General features: G+C 34.6%; 1 protein-coding gene across 1 annotated transcript in view; it reads right to left on the bottom strand.

The window, feature by feature from the left end:
- Positions 1-27,429, bottom strand: part of LOC140322527 (dual oxidase 1-like) — a 49,399-nt gene that overhangs the window by 9,276 nt on the left and 12,694 nt on the right. The window contains exons 7-26 of the mRNA XM_072399084.1: positions 26,774-26,834; positions 26,567-26,660; positions 24,509-24,599; positions 23,259-23,361; positions 20,820-20,992; positions 17,830-18,005; positions 16,882-17,000; positions 15,017-15,154; positions 14,035-14,151; positions 13,355-13,557; positions 12,682-12,855; positions 11,539-11,764; positions 10,513-10,606; positions 9,314-9,489; positions 7,330-7,399; positions 5,692-5,876; positions 4,032-4,262; positions 2,820-2,919; positions 2,193-2,242; positions 283-410 (exon numbers count right to left, since the gene is read on the bottom strand). Coding sequence (XP_072255185.1) covers positions 283-410; positions 2,193-2,242; positions 2,820-2,919; positions 4,032-4,262; positions 5,692-5,876; positions 7,330-7,399; positions 9,314-9,489; positions 10,513-10,606; positions 11,539-11,764; positions 12,682-12,855; positions 13,355-13,557; positions 14,035-14,151; positions 15,017-15,154; positions 16,882-17,000; positions 17,830-18,005; positions 20,820-20,992; positions 23,259-23,361; positions 24,509-24,599; positions 26,567-26,660; positions 26,774-26,834 — 2,709 coding nt within the window. The remainder of the gene's footprint in view (positions 1-282; positions 411-2,192; positions 2,243-2,819; positions 2,920-4,031; positions 4,263-5,691; positions 5,877-7,329; positions 7,400-9,313; positions 9,490-10,512; positions 10,607-11,538; positions 11,765-12,681; positions 12,856-13,354; positions 13,558-14,034; positions 14,152-15,016; positions 15,155-16,881; positions 17,001-17,829; positions 18,006-20,819; positions 20,993-23,258; positions 23,362-24,508; positions 24,600-26,566; positions 26,661-26,773; positions 26,835-27,429) is intronic.

The raw sequence follows: 27,429 nt of genomic DNA, 5'->3' as shown, positions 1-27,429 counted from the left end.
CTCTGCATCCAAATAATCCCTTGGTGGGTCATCTGTCTAAATATAAGGGGTCTATTTATTCACTGAAATATTCCATACTGGAGAATATTGTGGGTCTTTGTGTTTTATTGGTAACAAGGATTTTTCACCAGGGAATATTTTATTAATTGTCAGATTCTCTGTTTTATAAATAGATGCTTGGTGGCCACCATAAGTATAGAGTATTTATTGCATGGAGAATGCACTCTAAGCAGACAGGTCCACACAGTAAATAACTAGTTTTACAATTAAATTTTATCTTACCAAAATATACATCAATAAATACAAATGATGCGTCAGCCAAAATCCACGGAAACTGATTCGCCGAAAATGGTGAGAAGAAAAAACATACATCACTGCAAGGACTGCCAGAAGGAGAATTCCAGTAAATCCTTTAAGAAAGACAAAACACTTGTATCAGAACTATTCATTGACTAGTTAAATATTGACTTGCAGCTCTGCATTGGAACATCTAAAACAGCTGACACATGGTATGCATAACAACATTGTATTGTATAAACAAAATAGAAGTTAGAATATTATGAAAACACATTACCAAATACATAGATATATAATGATAAATATTTTACCTATTATAAATGAGCCTGCCCTATCATTTAACACATTCCTATATCCAAAGTATAGCAAAAGTATTAATATTTTAATGGGACCTTCTGGGTATCTCATTTGTTATATCTTTATTTTTTTAGTGTTTATATAGCACCAACATACTTCGGAGTGCTATACATTAAATGGGGATTGCAAATGACAGATACAGACAGTGACACAGCAGGAGGAGAGGACCCTGCCCCAAAGAGCTTACAATCACAGAGATGGGGGAAGTAGCACATAATAGGTGAGGGGTATAGAATATTAGGTAAGTAGTGATGGTTTTAAGAGATGGAAGAAGACATGTAGGCATATTTATTATATAAAAACAAAATCCTTACACTCCATATAACCTCCCAGCATCACACAATGTACACACTCTCTTGAAGTGTCTACCTTCTCCTACCTCAACCAAGAAATTCTTGTAATTGAACAGTTTGTCCAATTTATTTTTTTCTTATTTTATAATAATTTTATTTTGAGATTTGATATTACTGTTTATGTTTAGTTTGCCATGTTTCATATTCTATTGTTTTTTGAAAATTCATTTTTGCAATATTATTTTTGTCCCATTGTAAACTATTTGGGATTCATGATTCAATACAGCCACCATCTAGTGGCCATTTAGGTGTACAATTAATAGCTAATATTGATGTTTTAATATGTCTGTTGTTTAATTTATTGTGCTTGTATTATTGTTACTATTATTATTACTTGTAATGTAACTCTTCAGTATCTAATTCTCCAAATGCTCGTTATGTAAACAAATCATTTTCTTAAAATTTTCTTGCATCTGTACACTTTTGTTGTTTTTCTTTTTTTTTTTTTGGTAGGGCATGCTTTTATAATTCTTTTCTCTAGCAGTGGTTGTTTAGCATATCAGTGTTTTTCCAGTACTTTACAATGGATAATTTATTGTAAATATCAACAACTGTACAAGCATCGGTGCCTATTTAGTTCTATGAATGTCTTTAGCAGCATCAGTTATATGATCCTAGGTAGTAACACTTCTTTCTAACAACTGCTATGAGTATCTTGGAAAGCATTCTCTCCAAAAAACAATCTGTTTCAACAGATAAATGGCTTATGGATCATCCAAATCTTAGTTCTTGTCTGAAATGTCATGAGCTGAATGAGGTAAACAACTGAACACCTATTACCTCTTTTAAAAAAGAATGTAAATAAAAAATATGAACATAAAAGATAACCCATGCTCCCATAAAACATTGGGAAACATTTTTTTTAATGTAGCCATTCTCCACCAGGCATCTAAGGAACACTATGGTACCTCAGAGGTTGCCAGGGCTTCCTAAAGCTTTGATGATTGACCTCCCATAAGATTGTGCCTGTATCCAGGACCAACGCCACTTTGCAAAGCCAGCTGCATAAAACCGTGGACTTTCCAGCTACTTTCCTACTCCAATGCAAGTAGCACTTTTACAATAATAGATTATATCAGGGGTTCCCTAACACCTGAAACATACTTTAGGTGTTGTTTGGGGCGAAAGATTGAGAAAGTCTGATCTAAAATACATAAATAAGCATTTTTTTGCAAAATTACTTACCTGGTATTGTTTGGAAAAACCACCAATAAAACTTATTTGGAAATTCAGATCTTGAAAAGAAAAATATTGTAAGTAAATTAAATAAAGGAAGACAAGTAAAATAAATCAAATTCAAGAAATTAAGTCAGATCAGATGTTAAAGGCAAAAGAATAACTGGATCACTACAATTCCAGTTTGATAGAGGTGAGTAACTAAGCAAATGCAATTCTAATAACTAGATTATTCTTGTTTTTTGTGAATAAGCAAGAAAAATAACTCATCAGTGCAAAGAGATATAGCTTGTGGTTAGTGTTTGGCTGTGTTGCTGCAAGCAATGAGCAGTACAAGCTGTCATTCTTGATTAGGTTCTTTTTTTATTTTTTATTTTTTTTAGAATTAAACAGTTTAATTTACTATTTATAAAACAGAAATAAATAAATAAAAGAAGGTTTATCTGTGCTAATAATAGTGACATGTAAAGTGAATTGATATCCCTCTTTTTAAACCTGCATATTTTCTTTAACCAGCAGTACTGCTTCTGCTGCCTTTCAAGCAATTAGTATTTTCCATATATACTGGAAATGAGCAGAGATAGAAGAATAAAGAAGCACCCTTGTTTTAAATAATTTATATCAACTTGACATTACCCGTCATCCTGAAAAACTTTAGGAAATATGCAGGACAGAGTGCTAAGAGGCGTGATGGAAAACATATAAATGTTGACTGCATGACCCATACTATGGAGTACTGAAAGATAAAGAAACATGTATCACATGAGTATGTTCAATTATACATACAACAACAATCTGCCCAAAAGAGCTGCTTGATAGCTATATTCCTTTTAAAAAAATGCTGAGCAGCCCATGCACATCTCAGCATACGACACCAGGATATGTCGGGAATCCTGGCATACCCCGGGGATGCTGAGACAGATTGATTTCCTGCACATGCACAGGAGATATGTCATCCTGGTCCACCCAATGAAGATGGCCAAAGACCAGAACCCGAAACAGAAAAAGAAGATGGTGGTGTCAACAAAGGAACAGGGACAGGTTGAGGGTATTTAAAAAAATGCTGGCAAGGTTATAAGGTTAGAACATGTCTCATTGCATTTTTTTTTTATAATTAAGGGCTTAGTTCCATTTCAAGACACACGTATATTGGGCCAGATTTATTAAAGCGAGAACGTTAGTAAATCAAGGATATTATATTGAATGGTGCTTAACAGTTAACTCTTTTGTGGCATCCTATAACATATTGTTATTTTTTACCTATGCCAACAGATAACTTTATTTATTTATCTAATTTATACTGTTTAATCTTTTGTCCATAATAAATGCCATATAAATCGGCTAAAAGTGCTCCGTTTGAATCACTGATCTTCTGATTATGCCACCATTTTCAAAACCCAACATTTTTTGCTTTGCACAAAAAATGATTAGAACTCTTACCACTTATCTGTGTCCCTGCCTGGGAGATGATAACCATATTAACTGGGACAATGGAAAACACATACAACATTTCAGTTGTCTGGTGGCAACTGTCTAAGAGGGCAATTCACCTAATATTTTAAAGCTTTTCTCTTAGTTCCAGTGGCATTTTAAAGACAGACAATGTAAGAAATCCCCCAACAGCACACAGACAACAAATGGTATACTAACTAAGGTTGTAATACCTCCCACCTACATGCTATTGCTGAGATACTTTTATTCTTGCATATGAAATGACACCTAGAATACTACATTGTGTTCCAACAAAAATCAGTAAAATTACAAAAAAACACTAATCATATCTTATACAACACCCTTTTTTATTTAACTTTAATTTAGAGAAGTATCTACTAAAATAACAGAACCTACCTGCCAATATAAGTGTAGTTTTTGCAATAAGTCGATGAAAATCTACAGCAGCATCAAAGGGAATGTACTGATTTAAAAAGGTCTCTCTCAGGAAAGTGATGAGATTCCGACACATAGTCAGCAAAATGTATGCATACATAAAGGATATACTTGCAGCTGACCCTCTGGATACAATGATACCCGGCAAAGTCACTTCAGCAATACCGATGTGTTGAGACTCAAAAGCATAAACTGTGGAAAATATAAAAAAAATCTATATTACAAAAGAAAAAGTAAAGCCATTTACACATTATATATTTCTTTTACCCATTTGATTTTTGAAATCAAGGCTATTTCAAACCATTTTTGGGCTCTAAACATGATAATCCACTGCCCCCTCCAAAAATAAAAACACAACAAAATTATACATGAAAATATACACATACATACATAAACATGAATGATTATATCACATACGCACACATTTAAACTTGTATACAAAACATATACATACACACACATACATGCATACACAGACATACATTAATTCAGGGCTGGATTTCCCACATGGTCACCTAGGCCATGGCCTGGGTTGGCTTTACAACATCTTCGTGTGAAACTGGAACCCCTTCACTCTCTCTCCTTCCATTGCTCTTTCCCCTCTTCCTCCCCTTCCTGTCTCTCTCCCCTCCCCCCTTTCTCTTATACCTTCTCTGTCCCCCTATTTCTTCCCCCCCCCTCTACTTTCTCTATCTCTCTTCCCCCAACTCTCCCTTTAATGCTTTTTCTCTCCCCTTTTTATCTCCTTTTCAGTCTTCACTCTCTTCTCTCTCTCCACTTTCCCTTTGTTTCTTTTTTTCTCCATCCCTTCCTCTTCTTCTGCCCCCACCCGTTCTTTTTCCCATCTCCTCTGCCGAAATTTTCTCTTCCACCTTTTCCCCTCTCTTTTCTCTCAGCCCTCTTCTATCCTCTTTTTCTCCCCTTTCCCTTCCTCTCTCTTTCACTCTCCCTCTCTCCCCGCACCCTCTCTCCCTCCTACTCACTCCATTCCCTTCTTTTTTTTATGGCTCTTGCTCTCTCCTCTTCATCCTACTATCCATTCCCTCTCTTTTGCACCTTTTTCCTCTCTCTCCCTATTTCTCCCTATTTCTCTATTCCTCTCTCTCCTCTTCTCCTTCTCCCTGCCCCCTTCTTTATTTCTCTTTTGCGTCCTTCCCTTTCCGTCTTTCTCGCTCACTTCTTCCTCTCTCTCCCCCTTTTCCTTTCTTTCCTACTCCCGCTCTCTTTTTCTTCCTTCTCATGCTCCCTCTCCTCTCCTCTCTCCCTCCCTCTCTTTTTGCTCTCATTTGTTCTTGGGGAACAGCTTTCATGGTGTTTTTTGTGTGTTTCAGCATCAAAATCTGTTACTGGAAAGCAAAAAAAAAAATTTGGCCCTGCTCACATTCCAATCTGCCTATACAAACACACATAGGTACACATGCATACATATACACACGCACACATTCACATACATACATACATTCATGCATTCACAAACACACAGCAGTATATACACAGTAGAAAAAATTAAAAACACTCACTCTGTGACATAGATATGTCTTTAAATATTATAATTGTTGTCTTTTACACTCATTGAATTTATCAGTTTTACAAGCAGTCCTCTTTTAATTACAATACTTACAATAAGCTCTCTCTATAAAGAGCCCAGCAGAAATGCCATAGAATATCACCACGCAAACAATGTGTCGACGGTAATTCTCAACAAAGCGTTTAAACGCCTGTATTTTCTGATGTAATCTGCTTCTTTGGTATTTTTCTTTTTTGGCCTCTGTATATAGAAGGTTTTCTTCCAAGATCATGCCAGGACTTGTTGAGAAAGAAAGAAATATATCCAGAAAGTATATACCATATGACATGTCCAAATTTTTTATGGAAAAATAATTGTACAAAAAATTAGCTATAATATAAAACTGCAACATAAAGTTTTTAAACCCTTTGGAATTTTTGCGATGGTTTCCAAAAACAATCTTATATTACAAAATGATTACTATTACTATCCCTTCGTTTCTGTAATTAGTTTAATGTTTACACCTTTACAGTGTTTTAAAAGGTACTTGTGTTAAAGACCTAGTAGAATCTTTTCTGATAATAATAACTTCTACTGCTTTCTATTTGAGGTAGTAGAAATTATAACACAAAACTGTTTCCATTTTCTAGTGTTTTATGATTGCTTTTGTGTGAACAGCTCTTAGAAGTATGGGGTTATGCATTCATAATATCACTTAGATGTGGGCTTGACCATTCCCAAATTATCTTTAGTTTTAGCCATTTTAGGCAAAAAGCGTACCTTGTATGTTTGGCAAGGAGCTGTATTAAAGTATCATTATACACCTACCCCAAAGAACTCTGGCAGCCGCTAGGCCAACAATCTGTCTCACTATGTTCTTGCCATTTTTTCTAGTATTTCTCAACTACTAGTTCTGGTGTAAAATTAATACCTACATAGATAACTGAAATCTGTCTTCAGTTATCTGTCAGAGGGTTAGTCAAGAGCTGGAAGAACAGCAGCATGATAAACAGCAAGGTATATAGTGGTAAGACAATCAAACATGGGAGCAGTAACTTCTTTTACACATTGGTTTGCATCAAAACTGAAAACATTGGTGTTCCTGAAGGGGGCCTCTGGTCTATGGTCAGGTTGCATCTCCCACCTCTGAATATGTTACAATATTCTTACAATACAGCCATGTTTACTATAAATTTTCTTACTGCAAATGTAACTTTTTTATTTTTATTTTTTTAATGAAAATGGCCTGTTCTTGCCTTGCCATAGTAAACAGGTCCCAAACTATTTTGCTTTATTCATACAGTTCTGCAAGGCTGGAGAGGATACACTTTCATCAGTGAAGCTGGGTGATCCAGAAATACTGGAATGGATTTCTTCAAAGTCATTTGCTATTTCCTAGCAAATGTTTTCAGTCCTGGACCAAATCCATTCAAGTTGTGCTGGATCACCCAGCTTCACTGATGAAAGTGTATCCTCTGCAGGCTTGCAGAGCTTTAATAAACCAGGCCCATGGAGTTTAAGATTTGCCTCTAAGTACCGTGGCACCTCCAGATGTTTTGTCAAATAATTTGTGGAAGCTGTTTGCTGCTGATATTTTTTAACTTTTTTCTTTCAATCTTACAATCCGTGTATCTTTGCATAGTGAACAGCCTCTGTAACTGTCATAGACCCTAATACACACTACTCTTCTTCTTGTTATTGAAACAATAATTATTACACATTGTGAAGTTATATATAACAAGAAATACATACTGTCTTTCATCTTGTGTAATACCAGATACCCTTCTGCACATGTGATTATACACCTCTGAGCCATCCATACCTGCACAGGAAACATAAGTCAGATATGTCAAAAACAAAGTAAACATTTATTTAACCTTGTGTTTTAAACATTGAAACATCTGATTTATTTACATTATAACATTTCTGATTTTGTATATAGATATATTAACTATATATTAACTAACTCATTAGGTAACATGTACAGATGGTATACATATATACAGATATAAACATATGGTTCATTCTCTCTTTTATACCACACTCATGCAAATACGCCAATTCAATCAAATTCCTGGAGCTTGTAAAATACACTGTAGGTGGGGATGGAATTCTCATATCTGGGTATTACTCTTTATTCCAACCTATCTCTGCCTACCATATTTCTTTTTACATATATTTATATATCTATAGGCAAGCACGAGACAAGAAAAGCATTTTTCAAGGGCACTCTTTGCATCTGAAACAAAATAAATTTAATCACTGAATAGGAAAAGGATTCTTCACAGTAAGGTCTGTGAAAACGTTAAATAGGCTCCATTAATGTGTAGTTTCAGCAAGTACTTTATATTGCTTTAAGAAAAAGCTGAATGATTTTCTAGAAGCACAGAATATAACTGTGTTTTAAAGTCAGGGGTCAGGAAGGATTTGTTTCCCCTGTTGGAGCACTATATTTATATATATATATATATATATATATATATATATTTCCTTTTTTGAGCTCCATTTTGTCTAACACTTTCATTCTTCTAACATGACATGTGCTTTAATCTATCAACCACCTGGCTGGGTTAGCTTTTTATTGAAGAATTTCTTTGCATTGATTTGCCTACTACCATCTCCACTGATCACTCTTACATAATTTCGGATAATATTGACATTAGAGGGCCTATTTAATGATGTTTTAACAAAGATTCTCTAAACTTTTAACCTAAATTGGCATATTGTTCACACTAGATTCAACTAGAAAAATGTATGATTGTGCAAATGTTGATTCAAACCATTTCTAAACAAACCCAACATAAAAATATGTGTACATTTTGAATAAAAGTTAGGTGAATTGGTGAAAACATTATTAAATAGACCCCCTCATAGCTCTGATATTGCTAAATTTCTTTAAATAGCATTTGACCTTACACCACCATTATGTTGCCACCAATCTATCATACTACTCTTACACTTCATTTTTCCCAAATTTTCCTTTGCTTTCACAGAATTATCATAAAAACATTTACTTCTCTCTCCTCCTTTTTAGAAATGTTCTCACTTTGCTACCTTTTCAAGGGGTTATTGACTATGTGTCCCATTTAGCAATGCCTATTCTAAATGCAGATGGTAACAACATTAAAAAGAGTTTCTTTACATAAAACATTCTTTACAGGTAATTGTTCATCTATACAACAGGACATACGAGTCACTACAACAATATTTTTAATTCTTCATTTTTCCTCCCGCACACAGTCCACCTTGGCATTTTGTGTGTTCCCATCTATTATTTTGTGTTCTAGCACCTTCTGTTATATTCTTTGCTATAAATGACACACAGTATATTCAACAGAGTGAGTGAGCAAATGTGCAGACCAAGAAATTGGTCCCAAAATTTTACAGCATTTTTAAAAAGGTGCTTACTGTAGAAAACATGTACATATATATTTATGTGAATTAACATCCCAAAACCAAAGAAAACACATGTATTGGTATCCAGTATATTATTAACATAGTAGGATCTAATTAATTGTTAAAATTTGAGCTATTAGACATGGATATGGAGTGGCATTAGCTGTTTAAAGTCTTCTACTTACTTGTAGTACGATGTGCATTTAAAATTTAAAGTTAAAAACATGGTTGAAGAATATAATAATACATGGGGTGGTGTGCATGGCCTCACCCATGGGAAAAGAAATATGTTGTAAATGTGTTTATTTATGTAAAACATGGTATAGAAATAATATTACACCTTTAAACTGCAGCTTGGAAAGACGCAGCTCCTTGTCATGATCTCTAAGCAAATAATGGAAATCTTCCCATGTCAGTTCTGTTTTGTTTTCAAATCCTGCTTCTTTGAACATAACTTCTATGACTTCCTCAGCCTGATCTTTAGAAATGCAGTCATTGGAGATTTCAATGAAAGATCTGAAATAGGATGCAAAAATAAATTTAATTAATTTGTGTTATGTGATTTTGTGGTCAAATTCCTGGTCTGCCTCTGAACTCAGTGGTTTATTCCACCATCAGTTGTGGTTGAAAAGTAATGACCAGAGACAATTCTGAGATCTGAGCTATGCTGACCTTGGATCTGAAGTCAAATTCATATCATGGAAATCTTGCACACAGACAAATAACAGGTTGCTATACTGGCAAACGTATCTCCATCTTCTACTGAGGATCCCAGCGCATATCAGGAATGAAGTGCGGGCAACTTAGCCAATCCATCTGGTTGCCATTGACATCTATCTATGTCCCCTTTGTGCTTTTGGCTCAGACAATCCAGGTGGCTGATGTTACCAGCTGTTCAAGAGCATTATTAATACAATTTTGGAATCCAATTAGTTTTCTCAACTTGTCTGACTGGATTCAATAGCAGAGGTGAGTATTCAATCATATTGTCTTTTTGGCAGGAAATACATTTTTCCACACTGGTTTTAGTGACAGAGTGACTTTAAAAAAAGCCTTTAACAATAGAAACATTAAAATACTTTAAAAATACACATTTCTCAAAATAGTATGCATATTGCACAAGACAAAAATTGACTAGTTTGGACTATGGAATGTTGGGAAGTTTTTAAAAATCTACATTCAAATGTAATCTAAACAATAATTAGTACATTTTTATTGAGGGACAGATGTTAGATGAATCCCATTTTTAATGTAAAAATCTTGTTTGAAGACAGGCCACTGTCAAAAAATGTGCATTTAAGTGAATTTAGAAAATTGAGTCATGGTTGAAAAAACTGGGGAGCATCATTGGAATGTTGGGGGAACTTCTTGTTGAACCATTGATAAATACATCCCAATGAGTTAAGGTAAAGGTTTTTGCTCCTGCAAAATGTTGCCAACAATTTTGCTGCCAATTAGATTAGTTAAAAATGTTCTGCTAATCCCTAATAACATTCTACACACAGACACAAAAACACACAGTGATCAATATATAATTACTTTAGCATAGTGAAAAACTCCTTCTTTGAAAGAAATCCATTTCCATCAATGTCGTACATAGTGAACATCAGTTTGGATTTCTCTTCAGGTGATCCTAAAATGAAATTAATAAAGACAAAATAAATAAATATAAGGAAAGAAATCATAAAAATCAGCAATTGAGACAATTGTTCTTCTACTAAAAGTTAGCAGAATTATATATTACTGTCATTGTAACATTCCAAATTTGTGACTTTTTTAAACAATGTAATTTGTACTGAGAAATATATAGCTTGCCACCACTGATCCTCTAAAATGTAAATTTTGTATCTTTGGCTTCAATCTGGATCAACCATTTTAGAAGGAGAGGTTAACAAATGTAGACACCATCTTTCAGCATAGTCCTCCTTCACATAATGAGCCAAATTTATTAAAGCTGTCAAAACTGGGGAGGATACACTTTCATCAGAGAAGCTGGGTGATACAGTAAATTTGTATTGGTTTACTTAAGTAATATAGTATAAGTCCACTGTAGTATAAGTTAACTGATGAAAGTGAATCCCATCCAATTTTGGAAAGCTTTAAATCAGGCCCAATAAATGGATTAGATTGGCAGAATAACTGTCAATAAACAGGCAATATAACAACTGCATTTTTCTAGTTTTAAATTCACTGAAGTTAGAAAACGTGGGAAACATGTCTAGCAAGTCTAATTACTAGTATGTTGTAAACACACATTAGTTCAGACCATTGTTGTTACTCAATGGGAGTTTACCTTGCATTGTATTATACTTTTATATCTGATATCATAACTATATCTATTACCACATTAGGCTGTTTGATATAATTTATTTTGAGCATTCTCCAGACAAATAATTGCTTTTACTATGCAGCATTTAGAATTAAACACAGCATTTGTATACGTGACACTCATCTTATCCTTTGAAATCAAATAATTCTGATTTACAAACTATATTTTTTTTCTCTAACATTTGAATTGTCATTCCCTACCAACTTTATGTAAACTGTTAATAACAAGAAAATGACCTTTCATTAAAATGATAAGTATGTTTAAGAACTCCCTGAATGATAGATATCCGTTCCTATCTTCATCGGCAAGAGAGAACATAGACTCCACAAATATGGACTGAGGCTTGAGTCCCAATGATTCGGCAAACTCCGTCCTGCTTAGTTCACATTTAAGAGCCTCTCTCACTTTTAAAGAGCTCTCAGCTATGAGGTTTTCAATGCCTGACTGATCAATGTCAAGAACCTGCAGAATAAATAATGGTTAGAGTAATGAAATGAGGTATGAAACAAGGTTTGTGTATTCAATTGCAAAGTTAAACTGACTTTCTAGGGCCTGTGAAAGGATTATGATATGTATTCCTCAATAATTTAATGTGTTCAAGACCCATTTTTTTTGCTTTGTTTCAGGATGACACCTTAGGTGAGAGTCACTGAGATGCCCCCTGACATCTCAAACTTGCTGTCCTGCCATCTTTCTATGTTTATGCTAGTAACAGTCACTCATCTTTTGTAGGTATAACACATCAAACAACAAAGCCCCAAAGATTGGAATATCAAGCACCACATTTACCCTCTTTTTTTCTCTTCTTTATGTAGTTTACCTTGACTAAATGCAAGAGAGAAGACCTATCCTTTGGGAATGAATGCAGATTAGAATCATAATGCAATTGAGAATTTCAAAGTTAGAAAATTAATTTTATGTGTTAAAAGATTATGTGAATGACCACCCTCTGGGTGTTTAAGACATTTTAAAACATTTTCCAAACTATAATTCTTTCAGGTACCATTCTTTCCAACTGGCTTCAGCAAAGACAATAACTACAAATGGGTTGGGTCTTTACAGGCCTATTATATAAAAACAGAATTTCCCAGAAGCTGTTTATCTGTATTGGAGAGGTTTATCTGCAATTTACTGTACCAGACAACAATTGCAGTTTGTGATGTGAAAGCTGGTAAAAGGTGCTGCAAAGTATCTCTGTACATAAGGCAATTTTGGGGGGTGGGAGAAGAAACTTTAAAGTGTTTTATGAAGGTAAGTTGATTAGGATATTTACATTGTTACTAATTTCTAAGGCAATAAAGCAATGACATACAACTTTAATTCATATACATATTTATCTATTATAATGAAATCAGTAGGGTAGTCGATGTATATATTACTTGAGAAAAGGAGTGTCTGAAAAATGTTTCCAAGATCAGACTTCTTTGTTTTTTAGTAACAGCTTCCTTTAGAAGACTCTCTTCTTCCATCTTTTGTTCAATAAGTGAAAATCCATTTTCCTGCAATTGATTTATAAAACCTATGCATTCCAACTCACTGTAGAAGTATAGCATCTGCAACAAAATGTAAATGTTAAATTTGATAAAGCTTGTGTAAAATGTTTTGAAATTTTATTTTGGCTCAATCATAGCTATCCTATTTCCATTTCAGCATGGGAGAATGAAAGAAAAAATGTAAAATGTTACTATGGTTAACAAGAACTGCACTTCAATCACTTTTCTGTATCACATTCTTAACATGCTTATACCGTTACTTTGCTATTGATTGGAGTTTTCACTAAACAACTTGAAGGTTTGTTAGATGAACAATCACTAGTAAAGTAACCCCCATGAGTGACTAAAGTTTTCAGCATACAAACTTCCTTCAAAACCCAAAACTAGTAAGAGTTTGATTTAGTTTTAAAAAGTACAATGATTAACTAGTCTGAAATAAAGAGTATTTTTGCACACTTTAGATGTCATATTATCTCTAAATGTATAGAAATACTAAATAAATAAAAAAATGATTTTCTTAATCACAAGTTAATATCTTAAAACATCATATAACACTTACCATATCATACTCTTTGGGAACCTTTACCAGCAAAGATCTGCATCCATGATTATTAGATTGAATGACATTTAATCTTTTATGGCTAGGTAAGGAAATGGTTCGAGTCAATGTGCATCGAGCGTCCAAAATTTTTATCACTTGTTGAGGATAGATTTGTAGGAGAACTGTGCACAAAGGTTCCTTTGGTCCTTGCCACTCTTGAGCTTAAAATGACATTTATATGATAATGTGAAACAGCATACACTATCACCAACGCATACAAAATAAACAGTTTTTTTTTGTATATAAAGATGATCTGGTGTTTATCTACTAACCAAGACCATTGCTAATTTTCAAAAATCAACATTCAAGCAAACCATAAAGAGCTCATGGTATGTTTACCTGTATGATTAAATGATATGATAAAATTTAACAGCACATACCGGTAGTTAAAGTTTTCATTTATTGATTAGCAATGTATGATTAGTTCAGTCGATACAATCAGGTATTCATTGTTCTTATTCTAAAACATGTAGGGCTCTATTTATAAAACAGGGAGACAGACATTCCCTCAAACATTCTCCCAGGAAATGTTTAAGGGAATGTCTTATAAATAGCGCCCTTAGAATTTTAATGGGATATTATAAGCCATATAATGGTCCATTACACATATAAACATTTATGTATGAAATAACATCTACCTGCAATCCCCTCAGCTGATAGGACTTTCTTTGTGCTTGGCAAAGCTCGTTTACTTTGGATTTTTTTAAAGTTTCGCTTACGAGACTGAGCAACTATCCACGCAATGAAGAAACTTACTGAAATAGAAAAAGAAAAGGTAGTAAGAAACCAATAAGAACTAAAATGTTCCTGAATATTTTTTAAAAATAATTATAGAAATCACTAAAAATAACCAATAAATATTGTCTAGCACTTGTGACCATGTGCAGTGACCATGTAATACTCAATAGCCAATATCTTACTATTGTAAATTTTTCAAAAATATAATTCGATTATGTTTGGACATTTTTGTGGGTAGAGGTAGAAATCTGTAAATCAGCTGATAACTTGCTGTGCCTTTCGCTTGTGCTGCATTCTGATCAGTTACATTATTGTTTCAATCTTTTTCTAGGATTTTTGAGTCTGGAATGGTTTTCTTAAAAAGCACCTGCTATTAGTTGACAAATGTTCTCAACCCTGGACCAGATATATTTAAGGTTTGTTGGATCACCCATGATAGTCTATCTTCTCCAGTCTTGGTGAGCCTTAATAAATCAGACCCACTGCATCTAAGAAATGGTAAACTGACATATTTTTGATCTTGGTTTAGGTATTCTTTAAAATATAGTTTAAAAGTGCTGAGGTAAGTACATTCCATCAGTGAAATGACCATTTTTTCTCCATGCTAGCTTATCTCATCTGAATTATCTCAGTCCTAGGGCCCTATTTATTAAAGCTCTCCAAGGCTGGAGAAGATACACTTTTATCAATAAACCTGGGTAATCCAGCAAACCTGGAATTAATCTAGTCCAGCACTGAAAACATTTGCTAAGAAAAAGCAAATGACTTTTAAGAAATCCACACAACATTTAAATCGCCCAGCTTCCTCTCCAGCATTGGAGATCTTTATTAAATCAAGCCCATACTGTAAGGGCAATGCTGAGAATTGTAAACAATACAAACCTAAAGGAAAAGAGCAAATAGTAATAATTAGAGCACTGTAGCCAAGTATACAGCCTTCAAAGTAGTCCGTAACAGTTAAAGGTGTACAGGGGGCAAGCTTTGCAGATGATATCTGTTCTGGTTGAGGACACGGATCACCTAAGAAATATAACAAAGTAAATAAAATTATTACATAAATAAAACACTGATGGTGAATTTAATTTAAAACACATCCATTGGGAGTGATTTGCTAAAGTGTGCAAGGATGTTTCCTACACATGTGAACCAGTGTCAGGTTCAAACATGTGCAAGAAAATTTACCAGCTTCTTCTTCATGTGATTGAACATTTGAAGTGAACACACTGGGAAGATAGACTTTTATGGGAGAACCTTGCAGATCCATCAAACATGGAATACATTTTCAAAATAATTTGCTAATATTTGGCAAATGTTTTTAATCCCAGACCAGATCCACTTCATGTTTGGGGTGAAACCTAGGTTCACCCACAATAGTCTATATTATCCAGTCTTGGACAGTTTTATTAAATCAGGCCCAGTATCTTCACTTCACCTTTTTACAGTAAAATTACAGAAGTCTAATTTAGCAAACCCAGCAGTCTAAGACTGAAATTGATCATACAAATATGACCAAGCATCACATCCAGACATTAGTTTGTAGTACATATAGATTTTAATGTAGTAGTGATTCTGCAGCACCACTTAACCACTGTGACTACATGGCGGAAAGCCTTGAATTTGATATGGTACACTGTGATCTCAGTGTCATAATTCCGTGTTAGACCACAGAGTACGGTTTTCTTCAAATGTTTCAAACCCTTTTTACCAGATGGTAAATTAATCAATTCACGTCTTTGTTATATTGGGAGCCAACAAAGTGCCTGAACTACACTAAAACTGTGACATTAGGATATATTAGACACATACAATGGATAACTATAGACCATAATAGACAAACTTTTGCTAACAAACTTGGCTTTGACTATTGTCAATACTTTAATATGATATTTGGGCATCATATTCTAAATATATTTATGTGTTCGCTCTTGAAACTGGAATTTAAACTCATATTAGTTAAACAGACCTAAAGTCAACATTTTTACTTTACATAAAAGGGTAGATAACCCTAATATGTAAAGTAAAAATAGTTTTTTTAAATAGGGTGCAGCACTGCCCCTTTGGCAACGCAGAGCATCCCGGGATACCTATATAACACATCCTAGGAGGCCCTGGATGTGTTTTTTCCACTAATGGGAAAGAGATACAGATTGGCTCTCTTTTTTCGCCCCTTATAGTGCGAGATCGGGTGACGTAGCAAGAAGACCGGAAGAGAAGAAGGAAGCTGGCAGTCGCCCGGCGCTTCTTCATCGTCAGGGCAAAGAATTCTAGGACAACATTGGACCAGATCGAGGGAAGGGATCTGTGCGATTAAACATAAGTGTGCTTTTTTTCACTTTAGTTCCACTTTAAGTAATAATTTGTGCAATGAAAAAAATGGCTCAATGCATGTAAAGATGATATAAAGTATATAGTTTACATAGATTTTACAGCTTATGTTGATGGTGAAAAATAATTACCATTTGTATTGACAGGAGTGCTCATAATTATAAATTTTTTTATTTAAATGCTTTTTGAGGAAGTTTTGAGGAATATAAAAAGGAACAGCCTGTATAACCACCAAAAGAAAGCACCATCTTTGATTACCTAGAATTTTAGGTGAAAGCTCAGACAGCCCTGACCAGGTCTCCAGTGTATTGTGACCTTGTGGCTGTGCACATATACAATAAAAAAATCGAAATGAGCATGTACTGTAGATATGAAGAAAACTGGAAAAATAGATTGTGCAAAAGGAAAAAAGCTGTACTCACCATCAACCCAAGTAAAGACCTTCTCCTGAATATCTCCAGCCTTTGCGGAAGTAACTGCTACAATAACATCATGAAATGAAATAGTCTTGATTTTGGCTATTTCATCTACAGTAAACAGCCTAAAAAAGGAATATAGTACAAAGATTTATTTTATTTGCATCAGATTTCAAGTGACAATTATTGAGTGTCTGCACTGAAAGTGTCTCTAATAAAACTAATATTTCTTTTTATAAAAAACAAAATTATTATATATATATATATATATATATGACTGATATAGAATCTTTAAAGTAATGCAGCTAAAGCACTGGTGTTGCAAAAGTAATAGCAAACACAAAACAGCTACATGGCTTGTCTGTAACACCTCTTTATTTCACCAATTTAAAGTCACATTTTTCTTTTAACAAAGTAATTCGGATAACTTTTATTCCATATAACCCACTGGAAACCAATCATTTGTCCACACTAATACTGCACTTTTTCACTATACTTTTCAATATGCTTAGATACTGTGGTGGTACTGCCTATTTTAGACAAATTTATAAATGAGGCTCTGTTAATAGGTTCCTTTCCAAGTTTATTATGTTGGATAAGGCTATGATGGTTGTTTGTTTTGGAGACAAATTTATTTGCACCTTCAAGGAATTTAGAAGAGCTGATTATAAGGTGTTGGTGGCATTCTTCTTCCATTAGGACTGCAATGCAGTAGAAGATATCCAGTGGTTATGATTATAGCAGGGTTTGCATGGGGGTCATGCTTGGATCTGTACTATACATTTTATTTTCTAAACCTATAATATTTGTGTTGCTCCTTTGGGGTGCAATGATTTTTGAGCAGTTATGATTACTGTGGATGGTTTAGCTCCTATAGTAGGTACTAAATTACGGTGAAAAAAATGAACATAAAAAAATCTTGAGTTTTTCTGCATATCATTTTTTAACATGTACCCATTTCTTAAATTTTCAAACCAGAATCGATCTCCGTCTCGTAGACGTTGAAATTGGTCCAAAGCAATGGCTGTAAGAAGCTCTCCTGGATCTCCAAAACTCTCCAGCATGGCTCCCGGAAGCAGCTCAAATTTAGTTATGTCATTGTGATAGAGCGCAGCCAAGTCATCAAACAACTACAATATAGAAACATACACATTACTATGTATGAGGTATATGAGTACCTGTCTTTTTAATACATAATAAACCCTCCAAGAATCATGGAGGGGTTCTAAGTTTCCCAATTGAAATCTTTAAAGATATATCTAAACTAAAAAAATTAATGATTTGCATATTGCAGTTAATAAGTCCTAAGATGTGCTGGCTGCATTATATTTCTTTTTTCAAGCTAGACCATTTTTTTGAATATTTTGTTGATCTTGCCAGAAATGGAATGACCTTATCTCTTGCAATGAGATGACCACAAAGCAGGAAACAGTCCTATTTTTCCTCATTAAACTACTTATTCCAACATTTAGATGTAATGGAGATGAACAAAGGCAAATATGTTTCTCCAGTTTGGGTAACATTGCTCTGTACATAATTATTATGTATTTATATATAGGTGTTGACATGTTACACAGCACTTTACAGAGTTTATAGTCAAGCCACTATAGTCACTATACTTCACGGTGGGAGTGACCTAAGCAAATATGGGGATGCAGATAGTGTCCTGGCCGAGATTCGAACCCAGGGCCTTGATGTTGCAGGGCAAGAGTGCTTGCTGCTCTACATACATACAGAAAATGAAGGCTTGCAAAAATAAAAAAGTACCACAACAACCAAATCTAAGGGCTGATACACTGCAAAATGTTAAAATGTTTATTTTTAAATATGCTTTAGGACTGCAATACTAAAATACTATATGACAGTAACTAAAGAAGAGAAAATACATTTACAGTATAATATTGTTGGGTGCCTGTCTCTGCAAATACATTTCCTTACAGCAGAAATATTGCCGTTTTAAAATATAACTGGGCAGGGTACAGGAACATTTAGAACAGACACATGTCATGTCATGGGTGCATTTTTTAGGAAAACAAGTCTGTTTTGCTCTTCATTCGTTTTATATCCAAACATCATTACCAAACCTTGGACACACAGTACACAGTTTTGCTAAATGCAATTGTTCAGGAGTTATTGTAAAAAGAACTGTCCCGTCACCGAGCTATATCAACTAGCAATTAGATGAGTATTTGGTTAGGATATGGGCAGTGATATAGGAGAACTTACAATAGTATTAGTTTAATTAAAGGTCTCAGTGAAAGGTATTTATTAACTTGATAATTGCTGCATTATTTTAAACCTAAAAGTAATTGAGAGACACTGATTCTCTCAGACCTGCAGATTATTTTAGGAGCATAAAGATAATTCTGTGTGGCAGGACTTCAACTATACCAAGAGTCTGTGTATCCTTAATTTGTTCCTGTAGGGGAAAAATCAGTTCCTTCCAGTAAAACATTAACAGGGGGTCCGTAATACTGAGACAACCTGTAGAACACTCATATCTAATAAACATAGGGAAACATCTTTTGTTACTCAAAGATGAAAGGGGAATGATAGGAATTTCATAATTGCTGAAGAACTAACATTGCCAAAATGCAGTCCAAATGTAGCAGGTAAATTAACTGAAGAAATAACATAACATTTTTTTTTACCTTCTATTAATTTTCAATAGAAGCATAATTATACTGCCATGGCCCATCACATATTTAGGTAGTAAATTATGCAGAATGGTGGTGGCGAGTGGGAATTTCCCAACCCTATGCATCCATTGAACTAGAACGTGTGACTACTGTTGGGAGGCGCTACGATACGATCCCCGGTGATGCCCCACCGCAGAAGGGCGTGCGCAGCCTAATTCCTCTGGCGGCTGCGCTCCCGATATCACTGGGGTTTCAGGATCAGTGCTCTGAGGGTTGCAGCATTCCTGTTTACTTGTAGCTGTGTTTTTTCCCTCTGCATCCTCTGCACTGAGGCTTCACAGCTGAATGGAATTGGAGCTGTGTGCATCTGATTAGCAGAGCGGTTCCTGTATAACCCCATGCTCTCATTGGCTGCTGAAGCTTTATAGTCTCTCTGTTTCCAGTCATCTGTGCCTGTTATAGCATTTGCTGGGCTTACCTGTGCTGAAGTTATTTTGAGTGTTCTCTGTTGCTGACCATTGCCTGTTCCTGACTTTCTATTTGAACGCTGCCTGGACCGACCTTTGCTTGTGACCCCAACTCTGCTTGTGCCCGTTCCATTGTACCTCGCCTGGTTGACTGATCTCCTGTGTTTCTGGATTCCCTGATAATTTCTGTACTATGTATTTGTGGGCTCCTGGTCAGCTGCTGGCTTATCTCCAGACACCATCCCTTGCGCACCAGGTTCAGGGGGCAACCAACTGCTGGGAGACGCAACCAGTGTCCCAAGGCTGAGCGGGGGGCTGCTATAGGTGAAGACTACGGCAATAGATCGGGGGACTTATGTCTGGGAAAATACTGGTACTGAAAATACTGGTGCTGACCGGGGCCTTACAACTACATAGACTAGATCAGTGTTTCTTAAAAGGTTGCTAGGGGTCACTTGGGCAATGAGCAGTTTCTGACTCTCAGGTCATTTTAAATGATACCAAGATTTTTTGGCTGACTACCACACTAAAGTACTGTGAGTTGATATAGTAATTATAGCAGGGGTTCTCTGAAGATAGAAAAAGTATTTAAAGGGGTTACCCCATGTTAAGAAGGTTGAGAAAAAGGCCTAGTGAATGGGATGCTTTACTTTCTTGAGGTCAGGTGTTTTGCTAAATGTTATTTGTCAGTTCTAAGAATAGGCTTCCCCTTTTATATTCATGTATCAAAGCAGTATTTCATAACTAAAGATTTAGGAGGTCTTGCATACAGAAGTCTTACATAACACTATTTAATCTGTGAATGTGAATTTAAGGTATTACTCCAAAAGATACTAACCTGTCTGTTTATCTGGTATAGTTTTGGATTAATTTCTTGCCAACTTGTAACAGGTGCCAGTCCAAAGTATTCTCTTCCATGGTTATAACAGCAAAGTCCAAAATCTCGGCCTCTCTGAATGCTGTAGGACATGTAATCAGTACGGGAATATTTGAAAGATCCATACCAGTAGTCTGTTACGCAAAATAATTATTAAAAATTACACTCACAATAAATTAAAATCAAACAATTTCAACAACAACATGTTTGACATCTGCTGTAGTTCCCAACCTAAACCAGTAACAAGTTATAATAACAAGGAATGTGCACTTAAAGATCAACAAATCACCAAATTAATGTTCTGGAGCACACTTATTCCTACCAGGTGAATGATAATTTGAGTCAGCTGTCGCGTTGAAACGGATATCATCACTAGAGGAAATTAGGCAAGAATCCCCACTTCCTGTTATTTGATAAAATAACCCAAACAAGTAATATACAATTCTTGAAAGATTTTAGGGCATTTCTAGGGGCATTATCTACACACTAAGTGGTCCTTTATTAATCCTATAATACCCACTTTTTTGTTCTTAGCATTCCATCTCCCACAGAAGTTTGCCAGTGATAAAGCCAAACTATAACAAAAACGTCTCCCAAAACCAAATTGGTAATAGGAACACTTGGTTGCAATTTGAACCTGAAACAATGAACAAAGATCAAACACTACAACAATAGATAAAGAAAAATAATGTTAAGAGTTTTATGTTTTGTGGTATATTTGTAATGACCAAGTATCTGTATACCTATAAACTTTGATAAATAGAAATACAAACTTTGTAAAATAGCTATGCAATTAAAAACATAGCACAAACTATATTTATATGGCCTATAAGGGCAGGTTTGGATAAAGCAATATTATACAGTTTTCCTGATTCTGGTACCTTGCTCTTGCCACCCCTATCTATTCTCTATGGAGCTGCCCCTGGAAAAAGCTACATGTAGCATCTACCAAGAAGCAACAGTTCCCTGGTGTGAAGTACCGGTAAACCAACTACAACGTCGCGGCCATTTTGAATTTAGCCCTAAGAACATTGTACTCATATAAACATTGTTTTTAGGTTTTAATTAGCAAGACATATTTTCTTTTGCAAAAGTTACATAGTTATATTTACTTTTATAAAGTTCCCATTTGAATGGTTTCTACATTGACTAATCCTAATCCCAGAACCCTACATGGCACTCTATTTATAAAAAAAAAAAACACGAGTAGAACAATACTTCCAACAAACAGGACAAATAATAAAAAACAGTGGAAATAATAAATTACAATAAAAGACATATAGCTTTCAAAAACAATACATTTTGCCAATCCAGACAGATTACAAATTAGTCCATATTTGCTCCCAAGCATATGACTATTTATAGATACAACACACCTTAATTTCCTATTATAACTTTTGTCACGTCAGGTATTCACGCTTTTAGGAAGTTTTTATTTTGTGCCCTTCTAAAAAACCTCAACATGTTTCAGAGTTTCTATTACTGCTTTTTCAAGAGGAATGAGGGAGCTATAGCACAATTCCAAGGAGAAATAGAAGATTGCAGTAAAGGCAAGTATACATTTAAGTAAGTATATATATAAGTAAATCAGGCATGCCTCATTGTGAATAGATGTACCCTCTTTGACAGTCGGCTTTTCTGTTTGACTGCACTGGGGGTGGAAGCAAGTTTGTTTCAAAAGAGAACTTCTTTTATTACGCTTGTAAAAAATATTGGTTTGCAAAAGAATTGTAAGTAATAATAATCAATTTGTATAAAGGAATGTACTGTATGTCATATGGGGGATACAAGGTATATGTACCTTTACTACAAATTAATATATTTAATATATTTTAAAGCTTGTGAGATGCAGGGGATTTGATATTTGGTAAAATTGTAGGATAATGCAGTTGTCTTTTGTAAGCTATAATAAAAGCAATTCTGAGACTGTTTTGCTGTTTTTAGGTTTGGACCATAATACATATGGAATTTTAATGGTTTTAGAACTGAGAGAAAAAGGCAAATATTCACTATACCTATGTAAGACCAAGGGCAGAAACCTCCTTCCAGTACATGCTCACTACTTATTATTATAGAAGCATGAAAACCTACTATGATGGGACTTCTATTTGAATTATCATTCTTCCCATACTGGTGAAAAAATCATACCACTCAAGCTTGATAATCTAGTGCCATTACCATGGGGACATCAAACTACAGATCAAGCTCATAAGAATACATTTAGAAAAATGTATAGAAAGAAAAAAGAAAACACTTCTAAATAATGCCTATTTTTAGCATTTCTAACACCTAATAGTAGTAGTTCTTCACACAGGGATCCTTCCTGTTTATATCATATATGACAGCAAAGGTAAAAAAAAGTTACTATAAATACTACGAAAAAGAAAAATAGTCTCATACCTCTTAAATCTTCAACAACAACACTATCTTCATTTTCAGCAATCTGTGAAGCCATTCCAAAAATCAATGCTTCAACATCTTGAGGTGTCGGCATTTTTTGACTCTGAGATAAAAGTGACAAATATGAGGAAAACAATGAAATGTAAAAGAATTTAATAAACTAAACTAAATTCTAATTATATGGCAAGAGTTTACACAAGAGTTCTGTATACACTGAAAATGCACTCATATTGGCCTATTTTTTTCACTACAGGTCATCTTGTGATATTGGGAACATGTACTGTAAATGTTTTTTCTTTCTGTATGTTTTGTTTAAACTTGTTTAAAAAAAATTGAAATTGAGTAAAAAATAAACAAGGCTGTGTTTCTCATGTTTAAGCTCCAGAGGTTTATGTGCTGATAAAACCAGCTGTGTCTACAACCTCCAGAAAAATGGCTGTATTGGAACCATGTAAAGCTTGTTTTGATAAAAGTATTATAATTGTTGGCCAGGTGATTTTTTTTTAATGTTTTAGCCTTATTTATATATGCAGAATAAACACATAAGCAGTCTTTGAATTCTAACATATATACTTTAAATTTAAAATAATTCAATACAGGAAAAAGCCCTGAGAATTGCCACAGTGAATAAGGAATGTGAGTGGGATCTCTTGATGTGGATAGCCAACTGGTATTCATCTTCTGTGGGTTCATAAATAAATCATGTGTAGTATTTCTGCCTAAATGTTGCAGAGCTGAATCACTCATTGGTTTCTTCGTGACACACTGTAGGTCACCCTAAAAAAGCTCTATGTACCCAATTACAGTTCTGCAAGTCTGCCACAGCTGGCTTCTAAACTAGGGACTGCTTCAAGTGGCTGTCATAGGAATGAAGAGGGCTGCCATTCCTGACTTCCTACTAAAAATTACAAAAGCCTGTCTGTGTCTGATTTTGATAAATTTCAGTCGCACAACAAATATGCTGAAAATGATTGTCAGAGCTACCTATCACTACACTTTGTTCATGGGCAATTCCCAAAGGAGAATTCAGTAATGGCAGCCTGTTGTGATGGATGGGTGCCTACACATGGTAATGATTGCAGCAGAGGGAAATGACAAGCAGAGTGAATAACTCTAAAATCATCACAAGGGTTCATAAGAGAGACGCTACATTTCTAGAAAGTTCTAAAACTAAAATTTTGTACTCTTGAGATATTATAAAACACTCTACAGTCCCCTTTATACCTCTGCAAGAAGACACATTTTCTTACCTCTTTTCCTGTGTAGCTTTCACACAAACGGTAAATAGGCCATGATCCACCACTGAAGTCAGTGACATTTACAAAATCACATGTTTTATTTCTACAGATAAAACACAGAAAACACTTAGAAGTTTGTGGGCAAAACATTTTTTTCAAAAGCATGATGTATGATATATTAGTATATGTTAAAGGCATATATTTATATTCATTCATATTTATTTTTACAACTAAAATAAAAAGAGCTCAATTCAGATATGAAACAATATGCTTTGTACTAGTGCAGAACAAAAGACACTTGCACCACCTGGATCCCCTCTAAACTTTTTAAGAAAATGTTATTTTTATCCTTTTCTTCTTTTTGTAATACTGGATTGTAAATCTGACAGCCTAAACAATGTAATAGTAGTTGTTATACCTTTTGTCAGGTTTTTTCCTTCCTGTGCTCTTGCCATGCCATTATGTACTGTTGGACCAGCCTTTCCCAGCATTTTAACATGGAGGAACCCTTGAAATAACTTTCAGGTCTTTAGGAAACCCTTCTAAAATTACTGTATCCACTGCTCACAGTACATTAGTGTGGTGGTCATTGGGAAGGGTTGCCTTTACATTGCTGGCCAATAGAAGGATGTCACCCTTACAGATACTCAAAAAGATCACTGGTGGCAGTGAAAGTGACCTTGGGGGCACAAATTGCTCATTGCTTGATGAACCCCTACAATTTTCTGGATAAACCCTGGTTGAGAAACACTGGTTTAGACACTGCCTTTCTTTTGTACTTCTATCTGTATGTATAATTACTTGTATTCTCCCAAAAAGTCATAAATAAAGATTGTTCTAAAAAATAAAAGACACCTATACTGGTATTATACATAACTATGATCTGTATATTATGTTAGCAATTGAAGTATAAAAACCTATAGAGTGAATCTGGGTTATTTCTATGAGAAACAAAGGTATTTGTACTTCAAATACATGAGTGATCATATTGTATGATATAAGCTGCAAGTCTTAGCTGGGAGCATAAGCTGTCACTTCATAACATATTCATAACCAAATCCTCTTTTAGCACCAATACTTTCTCAAAGTCACTATTTGCATGTCCATAGGCACATCCTTATATACTTGCTGATAGGAACTTACATTGTAGAGTAAAGCATGAAGTCTGAAGATAAGGCGGGTTCCATGTTGTAAAGAAGGACTTTTTTATTATATAAAAAGTTTGAGTTGTCAGCTTATGCTTTCAGCTAACAGCTTTGATGATTTTTTGTCATTTGAAAACATTAAGTTCAATCCATACATAAATGAATCATAGATAATTAAGCTGATTGACTAGGGATGCTGATTGATTTGCCATAATACTTCCTTTGTTCTCTAATAGTTTTTTTCAAAATGTGTAGAATGTAAGTGACATTATTTATTTCACTGGCCTTGACAAATAAGGAAAACTATGAGAGACACAAATCTTTTTCATTTCTTTCATCTAAAACCATTTCTACTTAACCTTTAAGGATTTATATCTTCGAATACAGCTTCAAGAATTGTAGGTGCTAAAAAAGGTTTTTACAGCTGTACTAAACTTGCCATAAAATTTGTGTAATTGAAATGGCTCAGTAAGTTACTGCAGGATGTGGTGGGCCCTAGAGTTTTGAGAAGGAAAACAGAAGCAGAATTGTCCAACCACATCAATAACCCCTTCCTTTCTATATCTGTAGTGGGCATCTATAAGCCATGAGAATTTTTGTTTGCTGCTTAATCAGTGTATTTATTAGCAGATTAAGCTTAGCTTTTCACATAGTTTTATGTTACCATATATTATCAATCTAGCCTTACAAAAAACGTACTGTGTTGTCCTTCAAACAGATTACTGAACAGGAAGTCAACGGTGGATAGAATTATATAGTGAAAGCAGATATCTGATCCATCTAAACTCCTGTAAAATCCTGTTACATTCTACAAGGGTCTTTTTGTTTTTCTTTTTGTATAATCCTCTAATCATTCCACCCGTTGTAGGTAGGAAAGTTCTTTTGTAATGTAGCAATTTATTATTTTTTACTAATTATCATTTACCTGGCATAAACACCTGATGGGACCAAGGATGATATGAACTGAGCAAAAACCTGAAATTCATTGCTTATGCTGGAGTCCACATGTTGGTGATAACCTATAAAGAACAAAACACTTATTAAAAACAAAGAACCAAGTTACTTTGCACTGGTGCTATAAAAGAAAATATTGATGAATGTTCTGGTCTTATACAATGTTTTGAATTCTTACCCTGATAAGGCAATACTTGCTTTTGAAGAAAGATGGGCAGCCATTCATACATTACGATATTCTTAAAAAAAACAAGATATATATTAAGAAAGAAAAATGACAACAGTTATAGTTAGTATTAGAGTTTCGGTTACATGATACCAGTCAGTTAATTAAAATACTTGGAGCTCATAGTTTAGGATATAACATGCATTGTTGTAATGTGATTAAGCTGGTGCCCAGCATTACAAGGGGCTAAGCAAATGGCACTTTTGTCAACCTAAAAAGATAATGGTTAATCATTGTCACAAACCACCTCTGCTGCGATATCAGACCTCTTACATTAGGCTGCAAACTTTTATTATTTTACTTGACATCACAAAAAATTTGTTAAAATATCATGACAATATATTATGTATGTATAGAGGATGTTAAAGAAAGAAAAAGCATGGAGTGGGGTATGGAGGAGGGTGTAGAAAGAAAAGAACAATTTCAGTAAGGGTAAGGAATGGCATCTGTACAGTGTTAGTGAGCATCTTAGTTAGTTTGAGTCCTTCCAATGGCATCCATTAAATCTGCATATTTGCATATTGGCTGTACAGTTTGTTTACAGGCTATAAAGCCCAATTTAAGTATCTTTGTTTGAGCCATGGGACCATTTTTTGAAAGCTAATTGA

The sequence above is a fragment of the Pyxicephalus adspersus genome, chromosome 2 (genome assembly GCF_032062135.1).
Source record: "Pyxicephalus adspersus chromosome 2, UCB_Pads_2.0, whole genome shotgun sequence".
Classification (NCBI taxonomy): domain Eukaryota; kingdom Metazoa; phylum Chordata; class Amphibia; order Anura; family Pyxicephalidae; genus Pyxicephalus; species Pyxicephalus adspersus.
The sequence above is the reverse complement of the archived record's forward strand: the minus strand, read 5'-3'. Positions and strand labels throughout refer to the sequence as shown.